Here is a 19911-nt window from a genome sequence, read left to right on the forward strand (position 1 = left end):
TGGCTTTGATGGTTTATTTTTTTACAGGCCCCTCCTGCTCTCTTTCTCTCACCTGCCCCCCCCCCTCGCATCAGTTAAGGCCTCAAACCACAGTTTGGATTTTCCATTATGTTCTGAAATGGTAGTCTGTAATTTCACCTTGTCATTTCCACACAGACACACGCAGCCCCTCTCTTCCTTGTAACACCGTGTGTTGCTAGAAAACGGCGTATTGCTGATAAAATATTGATCGTGGCAGCTTTACGGGGTTGTGAACTCAGCAGGGGCAATGTCCTTTGAAGTTTCTCTGATTTCCTTCAGGATTTTCTTGGGCAAAAAAACTAAGCGGATTCCAGATGCAGAATTGCTCAGCCTGCAAAAAAACAAAACCCTACCCCACCCCTTAAAAAAACCGCCACCCTCTTTTTGTGAGAACCCTGCACTGTGAATTCACGTCTGTCTCTCTTTGCAGAGGGTAATAATAAAGCAAACACAGAGCAAATGCCTACGATAAGAACTGTAGAAAAGGTGGCTGGACATGGTGTATATTATAGTTCACCGCTGTTAGTGTCTGTCTCTTGCTACACCTCCTCCCAATTTTATCTACTTCACAAATTAGACCAAATGGAATTGTAGGACAAGTTAACTCTCACCCCACACTCCTGCATAACAGGTGTCCTTTAGGAGGGGGTCAGCAGCTGGAAGTCCATACAGTCTGGTTGTGTCTAATTTTTTGGGGTGGAGGGAACTTAAGATTAATTGCCCTCTCCCCCCCCCAAACCAGTTGTTCATTGGAAACTTGTGCTTAGGTGAACGGGGACAGATACATGGTTTTTGTGCCTCCCCCCCCCCCCCGTTCAGCGTGGTACATCATGTAGCACACAAAACTCTGCCCAGATTCCACGACTCTCCCACATGCAACATGGGCCATGAGCATCTTTGAACCAGGGAGACTGCAAGCGAAGAACCAGCAGATGCTCAGCTGAGCCACATGACTCTTTAACGGTCCAAATTCGCCAAAGGTTTAGTGGCGTTAATAGGCTGAGCACGTTCATCAATAAACCATTTACTCTCCCTCTCCCTCCCGGCAGTCGCTCTGACTAGATCTGACACACAAACACTTAACTACCTTTTTCATCCAAAATCAATGTTGTATTTATCTTCAATGATCTACAAAGAAACCAAATGTTTAAAATTACAAGGCAGGGAAAAGGATATTTGCCGGGTGGGGGTAGGGAGGAAGGAAAGGAAAGGAAATACAGAGTCAAGAGAAGAAAACATCAGCAGATGTTTGAATTAACTAGAAAGCAGAAACCCAGAATATAAAAATGTGAATACTGGATATATATATTTTTGGATGGATGGAAGGAAGGAAGGAAGGAAGGAAGGAAGGAAGGAAGGAAGGGGCACAATGCCCATATATATCCTTAGCAGGATGAGGGGTCTGGTCTGGTGTAAATACAAGTAGGGGCTGCATATGTACGGTACTTTCCTTCTCTGATCCAAATCTGTGCAGAGCCCTTCTAAGCAAAGTCTAAAGTTTTCCACTTGGGGGTTCCATCTCCCTGCTCTGCTTTTCCAGCAAATGAAAAATTTGAGGGACTGCAGCTTATTTTTTTAAAAAGGGACTCTATATATGCCCCGTTGAACTGAGCCATAGCAAAATTCACATACGAAAAGTAATATAATAAATCAAATGGTGGCCAAATAAAGCAGCAGCAACACAACTCCAAACGTCCAAGGCCAAACTCACATGGGAACAAGCATTTGACTATGGTCACTGCAAACTACAGGTGAACATGTCAAGTATCTTAAATTAACCCTTTGGACTTCTTTCCCCCAATGCCTCATATTTTTATAAACCCATAGGGATCCACAGGAGAGAGTGCTTCCTTTCTCACGTGCCTGACATCAACAAAGGACTGCAGCCCACTTCCCCCACTCTCTGGCAGGGGAGAGCAGTGGGGCCAAGAGAAAGAGATTTGTCGCATACTGCTGTATCAGTTGTGTCTGTGTAGCAGAAACTTCAGTAATAAGATAACCTGGATCTTTTCCTTACGTTTATTGAACATCCGTGTGTTATGCACACAAAACAAAAATTGAAATTATGATTTAGATAAACACTGTAGGGTTTGTTTTGCGGTAGAACAAGTTTCCTCTTCCCGTAACGATCGCCCTTTTCCTACGAAGCGGCATGCTTACATTGAATGCATCTGGGGTGGTTTTTCTGGGTATATGTGTGTAGTTTTGTAAATGCTTTTTTGCCTACCCTCACATCAACCAGGACCTGCCTCCAAGTTATTTTGCATAGTTGAAGGTTTTGTGCCATAGTTGGGGTTGTTTGTTTTTAAAGACAGTGACAATGATGCGTTGGAATAATGTTAACAAATAACCAGAGAGTGGTTCTAAAAACCATTTTTTATAAAGTCTACCTATGTTAAGAATTCAATATTGGTGTACATTTATATTAACAGAATATTTACATATTGTTTTCTTTTTTGTTGTTTAAAACAAGAAGTCAAAAAAAAATTCATTTCTCCATAATATAAGGCAAAACCAAACAATTTTGTACATTATTATTATTATTATTATTATTTTAATATATATCTGTAACTTCAGTTCCAAAGTACCAAGAGAAAGTGAGTGGCCTCAATTCGGGAACCTCACAGTGGACTGTACAAAACTACAGTATTTCCATAAATAATACTTTCAGAAACCCTGGGTGTGTATTTTGTATTTACTTAAGGATCTGAGGCCATTAAAATTTAAACTAAAAAAAAAAAAGCTCTTTATGTAAATAAAGAGCCCACAAAATTTAACAAAAAATACAAATCCATTAAAAATGCTTCTCACATTTGGGAAAAAATGTACAAACCTGGTAATATTTTAACTCAGCACAGAAGCAAAAACAAAACAAAGAAATAAAGACCTATATATTAAATTTCAATTTTCAGCAACCATTTGCTTGGAAGGTTCGTAACCTATAACCCTCCCGTTCCCCAATTATTTATGGAACTGTGCTTAATTTCTACAAATTTTACAGTTAAAAAAAAGTTTACAGCAGTGCATTTTTAAAAGGTCTCTTTCCCCCCTCCCTCTTTTATATTTACAGGTGAGTTTTAAAATTCATCCTGTTTGTTTGTTTGTTAGGGACTATCGTGCCTCTACTTCTTTGGGGTTCCTAGAAGGAGAATAGTCTCTCGATTCAGAGTTTGTGAGTGGCGTAGTCCGGCGGGGGGAGGATGGTCTTGTACTACTAGCTGGTACCAAAGGGGGCGGGGCACTCAAAGCGGCTGTTGGTGGGTTCCTATTCAAGATTCCATTGTGCATGGCAGCCGAGGGGCTGAGTCTGGGATAATGCATCCCACTGAGATGAGGCATGAAAGATGGCACATGGGCCAGGTGGCTTTCAATAGGGGACGAGTGCAAGTGATGCATCCTGGCACGCTCAAGTTCTTCCCGTAAGTGCAACCTCTCTCTCTCCTCCGCTTGCCTGAGTCGCTCCTGCTCACGCCGTGCTTCAAGAAGATTCTCGTGGTTGTAGTCGTGGGGTTCTCTGTCTCGGTAAGAGCGCTCATGGTCATAGAACCCAGCGGCGGTGGGGAACCTATGGATGGGATCAGCGCGGAGCTGAAAGTCCATCCGACGGTGCAGGTCCAAGCTCCGGTAGGCATCTCGCAACGGGTCCCTCACGGGGTCCCAGGAGAACCCAGGATGGGGCAGTCGCTCCCTTCCCGGCAATGGATTCATGCCCATTAGAGGGGTCATCATTCTGCTACGATCCAGGACATTCATATTGCTCATCTGATGGACAGCGCCCATGGAGATGGGCATGGTGGCTGCCATTGTATGGGGCAATGGTAACCCATGCAAAGAAGGTGGTGGTGGGTGCTCCACAGTTCTGGAATGCTGTGACGGTTCTGAGCTCACAACCAGCACGTCACTGTCCTCCTTGCGCTCCTCTTTGACCTTGATATCGTTCTTGATCTTCTGAAGGTCTGCTGGAAGCTCTGGCTTTCTTTCAATATCCTTGTTCATTAGATTGCTGAGTTTTAAACTCTCGCTCAGTGCAGGTTTGCTATAGGGAGATACGGACTGGATTACTGGCTTTGTGTTGTCCTCTGAGGATCTTTTTTCATGGCTTGGTGGTTCTTTCACTGGGGAGCGGCTCTCTTTGATCTTGTGCTCCACAATTGGAGGAGGTTCCCTCAGCCGGTCAGAAATATCTCTCTCCGGTTCTTTAGGCCTTTCTCTTTCACTGAGTCCAACTTGCCTAGTGAGATCACTGGAGGTCTGACTGTTGCTGCGAATGAGGTTGCTAATCTGGTGAGTCACTGGGGCTGAAGCTGGCGAGGATCTATTTGAATGCCTATTTTTATCCAAAAGGTCCCTGCAGGAAAATATATCGTATTGTGAATATGTTGCTGTCTTCTAACAATTTTGTGTTATTTTTATGCATCTTTGGTAATACCGTCATTATTTAACAAAAGTATCTGTCATTTCATCATCAGACCGTGGTTCAAATTTCCACTCAGCCATGAAACTCATAAAGTAACCTCGGACCAGTCACAACCTCTCAACTGAACCTACTTCACAGGGTTGTTGTGAGGATAAAAGGAGGGGGGGGGAGAACCGCTGATGCCACCTGGAGCACCTTGGAGGACAGGTGGGATATTAATGTAATAATCAATATGTCACATTGTCTGGAAATGCTGAATACCGGATGCTTTCAGAAAGATTAACATGGAAAAAATGTCCTCTATGCAACTCTGGATAGATTTAATAGTTATTTGTTTGTCTATTTGGGCCTGGAAGTTTTTCCAATCACCCTTAGGCTACTGCTTCTATCCAATTCTTACAGACCCTTGAGCTTTTTAAAGCCTTCTAACTAATCAAGTGATGCCAGCAATCCATGAACATCCTGTATCGAACAAGCAGATGGTGAACCACAGAAACTTTACCTACGTATCCTCAAATACCCTTTCTTATTTGGCATTTAACTTTCATCATTCACTCTGATCACAGCAGTTGAATTTCCTTAGGAAACTCAACTGCTGTGATCAGAGTGAATGATGAAAACTATATGCCAGGTGAGTTATTATGAAATCTGTTTAACTTTACTCTGCCAGTAATATTTTTGTGTTTTGCTGTCTTCCTTTTGAGAAAGATCAAGGCACAGTCACATCACTGACACTCATGCTTTTAAGACGATATTAAAAGCATGGGTTGCGGGTTCGAGCCCCACATTCGGCAAAGAGATTCTTACATTGTAGTGGGTTGGACTGCATGACCCTTGGGGTCCCTTCCATCTCTTAACAATTCTATGAAATCAGAGAAGTTCCCAACATTTTGCAGGAAAAAAGGGCCCCAGAAACCCACAAAATTTCCATTAAAAACACATACTGGGTAGCTATACAAATTATGTGATGCTGTGAATCAGGGCCAAGTGGGTTCCAGCACCAGGATTTTGCTACAGGTTGACTCAAAGGGCAGTGCCTAATTAAGTCCTCAGAAGCCATATAGGAAGTCTGGGCTCTGCTGACCATACGCTTCCTAATGGATCTCATGGGACAAATGTTGGCTATAGTATCAGCAATGCCAAATCGGTATCCAAGGTGGCACCAGTTGCTGAAGCAACCAGATGTTGATGGAGGCAAGAACAGTGGGGAGGCTGAGCCCAGGCACCACAAGCATGGGGATCCCAGCTCCACAGGGATCAGATGACTTTCAGGAGGGGACCTGATCAGAACGATGAAAAGCAAGTTGGCTGGCATATAAACCTTGGGCCAATTTGGGCCAATGGTGCTCCCTTCATAGGTGGAGCATAAAAGGATATCTTAGCGCTCTCTCTCCCTCCTTAGTTACTGGAGGGCCTGGCAGGAGAACATTGCAGCAGCACCCAGGAGACTGCCACCTTCACTCTCCTGACCAGAAACCTTTCAGGAGGAGCTGAGTTGTGCTCACCTGTCTCTTCTTCCACCAGTTCCTATCCTCATGCCTTTCCCCCTCCCTTTACACCCCATTTATGGGCCGGTTAGCATGCTACGGCATATGGCGGCAAAACTATTGTAATAACTCACCACGTGACTGCCTGATTTTTACCTGCAGCAGCTCACTGTGTAGATCAGGCAATTTTTCATTATGTTCTCCAAACATTTCCTTTTGGATCGATATGACAGCAAGGGGAACTGGCCAATCGGAAAGCTTGCTGTATATCACTGACAGGAAACCTGCCACCCTCCAGTTGTTACTGGACTCTCAGCTCCCATGCCCATGGGATATGCTGCCTGGGGAATGATGGGAGTTGAAGTCCAGCAGCAAGTGGAATACTCACAGGCCTCGCACCCCCGGCAAATGCGAACTATACACCCCATGATGCTTCCACACCACTTTAAATGTTGGATTCAGGCTCCTGACTATTAATTACACCATATGAGATTTCTGACGTGGTTCTGCTTAATAACACTCTAAGTGGAACATATCCGTTTACAGAGAGGTATGTTTCATTCTGTCCGATCTGCAGTAGGTGGCCTCCCCTCCTCACCTGTCCTTATCTCTGTCTTCTTTACTTGAAGATATCTCTCTCTTCTCTGACTCCCGGTCTCTGTCGTGATTTGTCACAGAGGAGCTTCGCTCGGAGTCGCCGGGCTTTGGCCACTGCGGAGGTGTTGGGAAGGATGGTGGCGTCCGGTGGAGCCTGTTCCATGGCTCATGGGGGTTGTTGAAGCTCTGGACGTTGGGTCCTTCTTTGTGAGCAAAAATGCTATTGTGACCTAGAATCCGGAGGAAAGGGGAAAAGACTAGGTTAGTTCTCTTTGTGTGCCCCTCTTCGAACAAAAGACTTTTTGTCCCAAATAAGTTCTGCACAAGTGCCAATTATGAGCTCAGTTATCCTTTCAAGGCTGGATAATATAAAAAGAGCGAGAGAGAGAGACACTGAAAAAACAGTAATTAACTGTGGAATGAAATAGTAGCCGTTTAAAGTCTCTGCAGAAAAAAGGCTAACTGCAGATCTGAGTAACTTTGTGGAAGTAATGAGGCCGTTTGCTTTGAAGATAAGAGGTGACTCCCAAATCACACTGTTTCCCCCGCTGTGATATCCATGGCTCAACTGGCACTGTTGCCACAGCCACTGAGATTAACTAAGAGGATGCAGCTAGTTAAAAACGATCAGCCACCTGCAGTGGGAAGCAGTGAGTTGAGATCTTTGATTAGGGAATGAACAGGCTGAGCTTGAATGTAGCAAATCTCCTTGGGCATAAATCAGTCAATCTGATTAGTTCACCAACAATGCTCCTCTAGAAAAACTCCCATCAGCAACTGTGTTCTGCGTGTAGCTAACTTTTTTTAAAAAAAAGAAAATGGGGGTACTCTTTTTAATTCTGAAACCAACCTCTAGAATGCACTGAGTTCTGTGGGGTGTAAAAGTAATGGAGCGCCACTTTCAAGGCGTACAAGATAATGCAACATTGTTTAAAATTCACATTTTTTTTCATTGTGAATCTTTGACTAAATACAAAGCAACAATTTCTAGCAATTTTATACATTATGCAAGAGACAATGCATGTTACAATACTCTTCCCACCCCCACCAACTTCCCTTCTTCCAGTGTAATGCATACCAGTCTAGCAGGCTCTCTGTCCAGAAAGGTTGGTTCAGCTTAGTGAATCGCCTTTGTATCTCAAGGTGCTACTACAATCTAAATTTGGAATATGCAGATTTGCTCTATGGAGCACAGAGACAGTTTGAAGGCCATAAATACGTAAGACTGAAATTAAAATATCCTTGCCCATCTTTGTATGATGCTCTCAATGCAATCAGCAGTTGTAGGTTCCATTTCCCAAGGAACATAGAAATGTTGCCTAAGGATGGAGATGAATCTGAGTAGCACTAGGTTTTTAGTGTGTGAAAAAATGGGGGCTCAACCATTGCTTGTTTCTTTGCCTCAGCAGTCCTAAGTACACCTCGAAACCTACACAGTGCCTAATAGCACGTAAACAAGTCATTTCCCACAATCCATTTTAAGACTGTGACTAAATGCAGACCCCATAGTGCCAACAAGAAGGCAGATTTCGCTTTCTTCCTGCTGCTTTGCTAAACATCCACCTGAAGGGTTGGTGGAAGACTCAAATTGTTGGTGCAGGACATAATTGCATCAAGCAGTAAATTGCACTGGATTAGCCAATGGAAATGCCCTAAGCTCAGTTGCAGGACACATGCTTCCCATACAAAAGGTCCCAGGTTCAATCTTTGGCATCTCTGTGTCAGGCTGGAAAAACAATCCTGTCTTGAGATTCTGGAGAGCTGCTGTCAGTCAATACTAAGACAATACTAAGATAGATGGACTTCAATAAGCAGATTCCCATGTTCCTATGATTGCTTCCCATAGAAGTATCTTGAAAAAGCTACATAAATAGCCCATCTTGATGTACTTTCCCCCTGTACTTTTATTCATGTGAATAAAACCACTTTGAGGTTTTATTACAATCAAATGGTATATAAATGTTGTGAAATAAATAAATAGTACAAAAAGTCACTGCATGAGCACCAATCATTAGCTGTGATCTGAAACAGGGAAACAGATGCAAAATCAGTGCTTCACATGGGTGTTTCAAAGAACTGAAAAGTCCAGTGCAGAAGCCATCTGGCTACCATGATTACTGGGAGGAGGAGGAGAATTTAGCTGTCTATAATCTTTCCTGCCTCCAAATAAAATGACTAGTGTTATTCAAGGTGCTCCTGGATCGTAGGTGTTCAGCTCCGAGAAATGCGTCACAGCACCCATTTAGTGCTCTTTTTCCCTGTTGGATCTGAGCTTGATGTGTTTGAATAAACCCTTAAAAAAAGAGAAGATGACGCATGTATGGTAAGAGTTAGCATGTCCTCTCTCCAAAATGGCATTTTCAGGGCTCTTTGTGGTGACTCCATGCCTTTCACAAACAGTGAGAGAAGTGGCTCTGAGACACACGAAGAAGATTAAGGGGATTAAGGTTTTACTGGCCCCTGTTTTCTCTGGAAATAGAGTGCAAGCAACCAAGTATGGTTGCCACTGGGTGGGGGAACAAATTATGGGAAAGCTCCTGCCACAGAGACCTGGAACACTTAGGTGCAGTGTTTTGTTTTGTTCTCAAAAGGAGAATGGAGGTTAGGAAATGAAGGTTTTGCTCTATTTTAAACAAACTACCACCAGCTGCTTTCAATGTGAGCATGTGGTTTCTCTGGAGAGGAGGTTTGTCTACAGAACCCAGCCAGTACTTACTCAGAGTATGACTGCCTAATCCTCCAAAGGCATTGCTGCCTAAGTTCCCAAGGCCGCTGAAGGTGCTTGACCTGCTAAATGGATCTGGAAAGGCAAACAGGGTTTTTAGCCGGCATTTAGCCAAGAATGTTGGAGAATGAAATGCACCCCTTTCTCCCCTCCCCCTCTTTATATATATATTTTAATGGTCTGAATCCAAGTAGGATTAGGCCAGACTTTAAGCTGATCCTTCTCACTGCAAGGTTCTTTGCACAGAAAATTCCCAGCGTGTTAAAAATGGAGAAGGGATTTGAGAACTTGCTCTGCAAAACAGGTGCTGGAGTTAAGCTCTGTGCGTGCCAAGCGAGAGGGAAGCTGAAAGTTAACAGCCCAGGAGCCAAAATTGATGGGCACAGCTACCAAGCTGATACCTGATCCACCTGGAATAGCAACAACAAAATGAAAAGCTGAAAGCTGATTTCTGACGTGATTGTGATTATTTTTTTAGCGGGGAGGTGGCAAACAGATAGGAGGAGATGCCAATGCAAGAAACTCAGGCACGCATAAAGTGGCTTTTTTTACCCCTTTGCTTTGGATTATGTAGGCTAACAAATCTTATACATATCTACTCAAAAGCAAGCCCCAGGGACTTGCTCCCAGGTGAGCATGTCTAGGAGTACAGCCTTCATTACACTATATAGGCCCAACTATGAAGCTAAAATTTAACATAACCTAGGAACTCCCACATCAAAGAGTTACTGCATTAATTTGACACCTCATTCCCTGGAAATATGTGTTAGCTATTTTCATCTAACTGTATATTTTATTTGCTTTCCTTGTCCTTTGCCTATGGAACCCACATGTTCTGAGATGAGAGCTGCTAAAACTCTGCAAAGGGCTGCTTGACCTCAGAGGAAACCATGGGCAAAAACATACTATTTGCTCTAGCAGAACAAATAGGCAGAATATGCAAGTTGTATACTCTTCTTTTAATGAGTTACTAGCAAAAATGGCACCATGACCTGGACTCCTGATTAAATACTCTTTTAAGTTATAAAACACTACTCATGGACAAGAGTGAGAGTCACAGAAACCCAATACCACCCCCACTCCCCACAACAGCATACTATGGGCATGAATATAGTCGCACCTCTTGGTCAACCCTAGAACCCTGAATGGATAGCTCTAATAATGTGTAAAGGATTATCTAGGAGTTGAGTTCACACCATCTCAGCAAACTCCATGAGAGACTGCAACCGACTGACTGGTCACTGACTGACTGACCGGGAAGATTTGTGGATGACTCAGATTAGTTTAATTGGTCTAGCAGTGTGGGTTAATTACTGTACTCCATTGCCTGCCCTATACTGGTAACAGCTGGAAAAGGCTCATGTGTTGGCTAGCAGTTTTTACCAATGTGGCCACTAGCTCAAATCAGAATGAGTCAACACAGCTACAAGTGTGAGTTTCTATCTATAACAGAGATGGGTGACTTGCTCAGCACTGAAAACGTTATAGCAAACTTCAAATCACTTGCTCAGATCTGCTTCTTCCAGTATGAGGGCAAGAAAGTGTCTTAAAGAAATCAAGATGAAGATTATCAGAATTCTAACTTGGCAAATTAATACAAGGATGGGTGCAGCCATGGCTTTTTTTCAGAGGCACCTCTCAGGTGGGCACCACTGCCATTATAAGAGAACAAGGGAGGTGTTCAGGGTGAGTTCCGGCACCTCTTTTTTCTAGAAAAATAGCACTGGGTGCAACAATGGCTACTGCCCAGGAGAGTTAAAAACAGGGAGCTCCAACCTGAGAGGCAATATATCTCTGATAACCTGATGCTGGAGACAAAGCAATAAGATATGGCTATCCCTGTCATGTCCTGCTTGTGAGCTTCTCAGAGATAACTGAGTGGCCAGAGGCTAAAAGGACCTTTTGGTCAAATCTGACAAGGCAATTCTTTGGTTTTTAGTTCATGGTGTGTAGTGAAGAACACGCTCTGGGAGCTTGTGTACAGTCCCTGCATTGCCCACCCTGATCTTCAGCAAACCTCCAGGGGACAATCTAGGGAGCACAAAAAAAGCCATTTGTGCACCAGCTAATATTTGTCTTTGGTGATTTCAAATGTTTTCGTTTTTTCCTTGCCAGCCCTGTAAAAACTGGAAGATGGCACAATTGAGCTGATTCATCCCTGTTATCAGTCCTGCATGTCCTGTTGGGAGATACAATGCCCGTCTTGTTCTCTCTTCTGTCCTTTAAACATTTGAGTTTTTCCAAGAAAAAAACTCATGGCTCTCTTGTACTGCCTGGCAAATAATAACTGGTAACACTATTATGGAGGATTCTGCAGTTGAAAAGGACACACAACCCAAGTATTTCAGCTTTGGAAGGACAGAAATTGCCACTCTGGGTTTCTTGGAAACACTGGTGGATCTTCCAGTGGTAAATAAATCTGATTTGACATAAAACTGCTATCTCTGAAACTTTTCTCAGATGTATATTGAAGGCAGTCTGAAAACCATTGCAGCTTAAGAGGATACTTCTGTCTCTTCCGATTCTCTTATATAAACAGCACCCCCTCCCATCCGATTTCTTGTGGGGAATGTTGCTTAGGCATTGCCCTTATTGTAGAGGCTAAACCTCCTGCTCTGCTTCTATACAATTTTTTTTTATAAAACATTGCTAATGCACAGGAAGCCAAGACACACATAAAGCATTATTGATAAAAGGTGAAAGCGTTTACTTACACCTACCTGCCAAGTGGTTGGTAGGCAGGAAGCTGCTGTGATGAGGCGAAGGGCCGAAAGGAGTGGCGGTTGGGTGGGCAGAACCTGTGGATGCAAGAAAGAAGAGACCTTTGTATTTTAAAAATGTCAGCAGAATACTCACAGGAAGAAAAAGTACCTAATGGGTCAACTCTTGAGTGTTACTAACGTGGGATACACCCCCAAGTCAGCTGTTGCCATGCGTCTGTCTTGAGAGACAATGGAGTGTGCCTTAGGCCCTGAAGTTGGCACCAAAGCGACCTCCTCAGGGCACAAGCCTGGGCAGTAGATATGGAGGTCTTGTGCTGCCCAGACAAGAAGACCTCCTCCTTGGCCTCGCTGATGTGGTCCAAAGGAAAGCAGAGTGGCACCAATGTGGCTGCAGCAAGTTAAGAACTGGCATATTAGCTGGGTAGGCTGGATCACTTTCTGTGTCTGTATGTGTGCGTGCGCAAGACCCATTGCAACATACACAGACAAACACGGGGCCAGGCCGATGTCATGAAGTGAAGCTTTCATGACAACACCACATTTATGTCATGATTTCGTGTGTTCAAAGTGCTTTCACAGCAACCATTGCGGTAGCATTCAATGGTAGACCAGTATCCGCATGTGACAAATTGGGGTAAGGTGATTTGGGGCCATGTTGAACTAACCCATTGTGTGAGTGGAAGCCAGTGCAGCTCCCCAAATCTGTTCCAGTGCATCAGGAGAACCTCCAAAACAGTGTGCTGAGAGGAGAAGGGAGATCATTCCAGCAGGCAAGCAGAAATGCAATCTCCTTAATGCTATGTTGAATACAACCCTAGGGTTTGCCTATGGCCACTTTGAATTTGTAGCTGGTGTGTGATTTGAAGCAGAAACTCCTTCTCTGCCAGCACCATTTTTAAGCCACTCTACTAGTATCATCAGCTCCGGTTGCTGGCTGGCGTAGGGTTCCAGGTTACATTTTTGGTATTTTGGTTGCAGAGAAATAGTTGGGAGAAATGATATTTCTGCTAATGCTTCATGTAGTATGGGGCAGGGAAGAAGCATTTTGTGAAAGTTACAAAAATCATGAGAGTAAGGCATTTCTGAGCACAGGTTCTGTTGGCGTGGGATGGGTAAATATGGACTTGGAGGGCCCAGCAACTAAGCATCCCTCAGTTGAGTGATATTTCCTCCTCCTGCTCAACTAGCTGAGAATTCCTGTTTGCCAGGCAGAATTTTACTGGGCTTGAAAAATCCCACGACACCTAACATCCAACAAATCTGAAAAAACTTTGGGTTCTCTCCAATCTATCCCCATCAAGGAGATGGGGTGTATGTATATGTATGTATATTTATATTTAGCCTTATCATTTACTCATTAATCTGCTTTCCGACACGCAGTGTGTTGTCTCCATTCACAGTCAGCTGCGTGCTGGAGCTCTTTTCACACCCCTCCTGGCTGCCAGAAGACCATCGTGTAAATCTAGCAGATGTGGGGAAATGCTTCCAAGATCAAACACAATATTCCTACAGTACATACTGTGAAGTCATGCAAAATGCAGTTTACAGGAGGCCAAAAGAGAAGTTGGGCAGCTCTCACACTGGGAATGGTCATATGTGGGTTTTGTTTTATTATTCTTAATTTATCACATGGTGAGACTTCAAATGAACAGGATCATGGCACAGGCATTAGTGGAAAAGGGAAGGCTGTTCAAAATGGAGAGGGAAGCACTTTTCTCTTATTCCTGTTGGAAAATGGAGGTGGAATATATATATATATATTTGGTATGCCTTTCTGCGGCTCCTCTAACACTGCACTTTGCTATGTGAGGTGAAGCAGGATTTCAACTCAGCAGGAGGAGTGTCAAACCAGCACCCTTTTATCAGCATTAGCCAGAATCTGATATGCAAGTTAAAAAGCATGGATGCATAGATGATAAATGGTACATCATGCTCAGTAATCTTTTGGCGCTCTCTCTCCCTCCCTCCCTCCCTCCCTCCCTTCTTGCAACTTTTTGAAGTTTATCTACCATCTTGTACTCTGCATTTATTCTGGTCATTTCCATTTCTCTTTCTCTTCGTGGAGATTCCTAAAACAAACGTTGGCAGCAGTTCAGGTAAGTGTGAACAAGTAGCAAGAAATGGAGTAGCATTCAACAAAGTTGTCTCTTTGCACAGACACTTCATCTTCTGCAGTGGACCTCCCCCCCCCCCCATCTCAGGAGGGTCAGAACAGAATTGAGGGGGAGGCAGGAGAAGGAGGGGAAACTCCACTGTGCAAAGCATAAATTGTTGTGTGAATGGGACAACTTTGTTGGATGAAACCCTTTTGACTCTTACAAACAATGGTGACGTGCAGAACAGACCTAGTTATAAATATGTATCTAGCCATTTCAGTAAGATGGAAGTGGTGTAGTTTTGGGCAATTCAGATTTGTAGGCGTGAGATTAAAATGGAGTGCTCTGAAACTTGTCATTCTAAATTTTGGAGTGGGAAAGGGAAGGAAGGTCAGGTGACTATTTCAGTTTCGTTTGCTTCTTTTAATTACAATAGGCCTAGAGCCTGCTGGATTGGGCCACTTGCAAATGTACTCCAAGCATCCTGTTCTCAGAGTGGCCAACCATATGCCCACGGAAAGTCCGAAAGCAGGATCTGAGTGCAACAGCACTCTTCCCCTCTTGTGATTCTCCACCAAGTGATTACATGTATGTGTGAAAGCTGTAGTTCAGCAGTACAGCACTTGCTTTGCATGCAGAATGCCAGAGATTCAATCCCTGACATCTCCAGGTATGGCTGGGAAACCCAGTCTGAAATCCTGGAGAACTAGACAGTCTAACTTGGTATAGGGTAATTTCCTGTGACCGCATTTTTAATTTAGGGTAATCCACTACTGAATAGTCAAGTGATGTATATGCATCTGTGAATCAGCCCCCAAGTTTGGAGCTAAAAGGCAGAAGAAAAGCAATAGCTAAAAAAGCAGAGATAGCCAACACAGCTTAGCCCTAGTAATCAGTGGAGATAGAACACATAAAGTTGAACTCCATGATTAATCACCTTGGATTGTTTCACGTTTGTTTTCAGGTAGAAGCAGGACTTCTGGTTCCCACTTAGAACAGAACATGTAATCCAATTTCTATCTGTCTCTGTCTCAAGAAAGTCTCCAGACTTGATAACTTGCATTTTTGTTATTCTTGCAGGAGATTCTGCACAGCTGTGTCTGCACACCAGAGGTGTGAATATCATTTTTTGTGCATTCAGTACAATGCCTGAAATGGATACACACCAAGGTTGGTGTCCGTTATTGGCCAAGCATGCAAGCTCATATTCTAGAGAGGCAGTCTCTAGCAGCGTGAGACATTTTAGGATATCTAGACTCTACTGTCTGCTCAGGAGCAAGTGGGTTTCATTAGTGAAAAGGAGAAGGTTGGTCTAGGTTTGCCAAGAGTTCCCTCAAATTGGAGCCAGTTTTGGTTACAAACAGATTTAAGCTGTCTGCCCTAGAATATACCCAAGCTTTTCCAGTGGCTGTGTGTTGCAGGGGAAGACAGTTAGGAATGTGCTCTTGATAAGCATTCTGATGAACCTCTGGGTTCCTAGGAACATGATGTGGAAACCACTGGCTCACCATGAAATGACTGAAAAGTGATCGAGTGAATTGGCTCTAAGCAACCAGAAAACGAGTTAAGGAAACTCCAGAGAGAAAAGCTGCCATGGCTAGCGGGATGAGGTGTTATCTATAAACATAGCAACCTGCTCGACTGCTTTGAGACGAATGGAGGCTGTCATCTCTCTAATCCTGTAGGATTTCAGAAGGTGTATAACGGATGGGAGATTTCTTCAAATGAGACAGCTTACAAACTTGACTACATGGGGCTGATAATAATAAGAATTAAAAAGAAAAAGAAAAAGAAAGAAATCCTTTGGAGAAAGCCAGGGACAATATTGTGGGCTGTCGGGGAGTTATTAAATATAATGTCTGCCAGGCAGCTGAACATTCATCCCAAAGCCAGGTGGGCCTAAGATAACTTAAGTCTTTTTCAGTAACAAGGCAATACAGCAGAAACCATGATTCACCCCAACTATACTCTTGTTCCATAAAGTGACTAGAAAGCCTTAGATACTGTAAAGTAAAAGATTTATTCATTTCTCTATAAGAGTCACAATGTTTGTTCATCCTGCTCTCCTCCGATAACCAACTTTATTGAGATTTACAGTCCAATCCCTCTTGTAATTAATATACTCACAGGTGGGTTGGGTCATTTATCTGGGACTGAAATAAAGGCGTCCTTTAATCTGTTGCCTATGCTCTGCAACCCTATACATGTTTACTCAAATGTAAGCCTGACTGTATTCAGTGGAGCTTATTTCCCAAGACGTGTGCATAGAGCTGAAGCCTTAATAGATCTATTTCTCTGTCAGAGCACCCCAATTGTGGAAATCCCTTCTCACTGGAGATACGAATGGGCATCCTCCATATTGTCTTCTCATAGCCATCTGAAAATATGTTTACTAATTTAGGCTTCTGGAAGAAATTAACAATCTATGCCAGACAATATTCAGAATTCATTGAGACAGTGTCTGTTTTAAGTTTGTATGCCATTTATTCTTATTTTAGGTACAATGTGTGTGAGAGAATTACTTTGATTTGTGAAGTAGGAAAGGATCCAGCCAAACCTGAGTCTGCACAGGCCATTTGGGTGATTGGGCGTTTCGGCCTCAAGGCTTCAATGTTTATAAAACTAGTGGTCTTAAGAGGAAGAAAGTTTTCTGACCATGTCTGCACACGTATTAATGATTACTAAATTTTGCACAGAATAAAAGGGAGGGGAAGGGAACAATTAAACGCATATGTCCATACTTATTCAACACTCATTCCTCCTCACCTGTGGTGGAAAAGAGTGGCCGGGCGAGATCTTGAGGATAATGGAACCCTGGGAACACACCAGGGGCAGGAGGTCTGCTGAACAGGTCAAGTTTCCCACCTATCTCTAGCTTGTGGGGATCCAGTTGCATTTGCTGTCAAAGGATACAAAAAAAATCTCATCATACATTTTTCTTTCCTTTACTACAGAGAAAAGGGGAGGGGGGGAGGAAAGCAGTAAAAGGGCTCATACTTCACGCCTGCGTTAGCACCGCCAGGGAGAGTTAGCCAGAGTGATGGCAGCATCTGTGGTCTCATACTGAGAGTCATGCTCTGACAGTAGCCTCTATGAGGCCATTTCACTCCACAGCTTCTCAGCTGCCTGCCTGCCTGCCTGCCTCCTCCTCCTCCTCCATGAATAAGTTCTGAAATGAGCTCTTAGCCCCATGGCATTAACTCAGCAGGAGAATGCAATGTGATATGCTGAGTGAGTCGTGCGCCCCTCGGATCAGTCTGCAGCCTCAGCCCGGCACAAACATATTCCACAGGCTGAAAGCTGCAGACAGAACTAACCCTCAAAGAGTTGGATGACAAGAGTCGCATGCTTGGTTGCATCAGTTCAGTTCACAGAGAGAGACGGAAAAAGACAGAGGTTTGTGGAGGCTATCCCTTTCCTGGGGCAAAGAAAGCGCAGCATGAAAGACTCATGGAAAAGGAAGAGGATGAGGAAAGAATCTGCTCCCTGCATTCAGAGTGCTACACAGCCCCGTTTATTTCAATATGCTTTGAGGACGGAGCTTTCTTTTGCATGCTGATAAAAACTAGCCTAGGACAAAGTGTGCGAAAACCGTGCCCATTTGTTAGGAGGACACTCAAGTGTATCCTTGGAGGTTAAGCAGAAGCTTCATACTTTCCTCATAAGAGATAACAGCTATAAATGACCTATGAAAGGATGGCATATATTCCATGACCGCAGAGAGCATAAGTAATGGAATAATAAACGAAAAGGAGCAGTGCAACCTCTCTTCTTCCTCTCCTGGTTATGTGAAAGGCAGGGGTAATCAATATGGTTCCCTCCTGATGTTGCTGTTCTCCAACTCCCATCGGCCTCAGACAGCATAGCCAATGGAAAGAGACAATGGGAGCTCCAGTTCACAGCTTCTGGAGGGCACCACACTGGCTACCCCTGGGGTAGGAAAACAAAAAACATGAACTGATGACATTTCACTTCGATTCCCCCTCACTCCACTGACTGTTCTTTACAAGGGTGGGGAAACTCCCAGCACGATGATTATCCTGTCATACAATTTTTATTATTCGTTAATTGGGGAGGCGGCAGGGAGAAGGAGCCACAGAGCCACTGTTTTTGACATCCGCTGCACATTGCCTGTAATGTCTAGTTCCACCCAGACTGTCAAGCAAAACTATGTTTGATACTAAGAACTATCTTACACAAACTCAGCATAGTAAGGTATCTACTATTAAAGAGCCTCAGGTGGGGGTCTTGCTCAGCCCAGCCACCTGACAGCATGTAGCTACAGCTATCAGGAAGTCAAGCTGTGGCACCTCAACCATGCAAACGAAATGGTTGGGCACTGAGTTATGACTCTGGCTGCTGAACATATTGGTTCCGACACTCCCTTAATATATAAAAGCTAGTGTACCTTAACCACTCCAGCAAGACTGTAAAGCAGGTAATATTGAAGTATGGAAGGTTGTTAGAAAAGCAGATTGAGCCATTTCCAGACTTATTAGTTGCTACCAAAGTGTGTGGCTCTTAAATGGTTTCTGCTTAAAATAACGGTATACTCATTGAACCTGATTAACGTGTGCAGTCCAGCTCTATTAAAATGAAGGGATACTTGCCACTTCTGTAACACGTTGTGGAATGGCCACATTTCTGCCTTTTCCCCTGACACTAGTTACTTAGCTATGGCAGTAAATACCTGTGATGGATTAATGAGCAAAGCACAAGGTGGTTGTGGTGATGATAATGAAGAGAGGGGCATAAAAACAAATAATTTGGCTCTTAAATCAAAGCATCTATTCAAGGCATCTAGGATCCTGTGGTTCTGCAACTCCCAAATACACGTGCCTTGTAAAACTTCTGCAGAAATTAATTGACCACAGAGTGTTAAGCATTTGTATCCGTGGTTGTTGCTAAACCAAGATTTTGAAGCACAGGTAGTGTTGTGGCCGATCTATTGTTTAGTTTCTTCTGTTAGAAGCTAAGAACATCCTCTTAACAATTCCTGCTAATGGACTTCCCCATTTGCATGGACACTACTTCTGCCTCCCCTATATCACCCGAAATATTCATAACTGCCTCCCAGGAGCTTCACCAAAATTCTGCAACATGGTAATGAAATGTCTATGGCTTCGATTGCGCTTATTGATGCATATTGTAAAAGATGTGCTAGCTAGCACACTTTGGGTCTCCGTGTGGAATTTAACTCCCGTCTGACTCAATAAAACCCCCCGTGAGAAGTGGCTTTAGCATCACTGAGATCACTCAAGACTTAAGTGCCTTGAAAACTGACATCTGGACTCTTCCAAGTGCCAGATTCTAAGGGCTTTAGACGAATTGCTTGGGCAAAGGTGAACCATCTATCCCTAACATTCTCACCTCTCCAGTTCCAGTCTCCCCCCATCCCTCCCCTCCACACAATACCGCAAAATAAAAAACCCCAAGCACCTCTGACACAATGACTGTCATTCTACTCGCCTGCTCTATGTTTTGTAAAATGTCCTTCACCGTACCGCTCATTTCACTCTGAACAGGATAACACTCCATATTCCACAGGAGGTACTAGTGCAGAAGGGAAATGATATTAAACATGCGTGCTTCGTACGCCCCCACCGTCCCCACAAGCCTCCCAGCTGATCTCCTTTCGGTTGCATATTTTATACCTTTGACTCGTTTTGCTACCAGTCTGCCCTGCCCCACCAGACAAGCACAACCAATTACAGCTCTACGATAGATGTTAAAAGACAGAAAGGCTTAATTAATTTCACACCTTACAAACAAAAGCTACACTGTGAGAAGCTACTTATTTATCAGGTGGGAGTAGCAGTGGGAACACATCATGGCAGCCGAAAGA

The 19911-nt window shown here is 43.7% G+C and overlaps 1 protein-coding gene across 10 annotated transcripts in view; it reads right to left on the reverse strand.

The window, feature by feature from the left end:
* Positions 1–2026: 2026 nt before the first annotated feature.
* Positions 2027–19911, reverse strand: part of FBRSL1 (fibrosin like 1) — a 791131-nt gene continuing 773246 nt past the window's right edge. For 7 of the 10 annotated variants that reach the window (XM_081842687.1, XM_081842685.1, XM_081842694.1 and 4 more), the window contains 6 exons: positions 19536–19619; positions 16833–16965; positions 11962–12045; positions 9239–9322; positions 6524–6752; positions 2027–4369 (listed from right to left, as the gene is read on the reverse strand). In XM_081842687.1, coding sequence (XP_081698813.1) covers positions 3133–4369; positions 6524–6752; positions 9239–9322; positions 11962–12045; positions 16833–16965; positions 19536–19619 — 1851 coding nt within the window. In that variant the 3' untranslated portion in view covers positions 2027–3132. The remainder of the gene's footprint in view (positions 4370–6523; positions 6753–9238; positions 9323–11961; positions 12046–16832; positions 16966–19535; positions 19620–19911) is intronic. The other 3 variants (XM_081842691.1, XM_081842690.1, XM_081842692.1) reach the window with 1 other exon arrangement.

Source organism: Podarcis erhardii, assembly GCF_964252035.2.
Source record: "Podarcis erhardii genome assembly, chromosome: 15".
Taxonomy (NCBI): domain Eukaryota; kingdom Metazoa; phylum Chordata; class Lepidosauria; order Squamata; family Lacertidae; genus Podarcis; species Podarcis erhardii.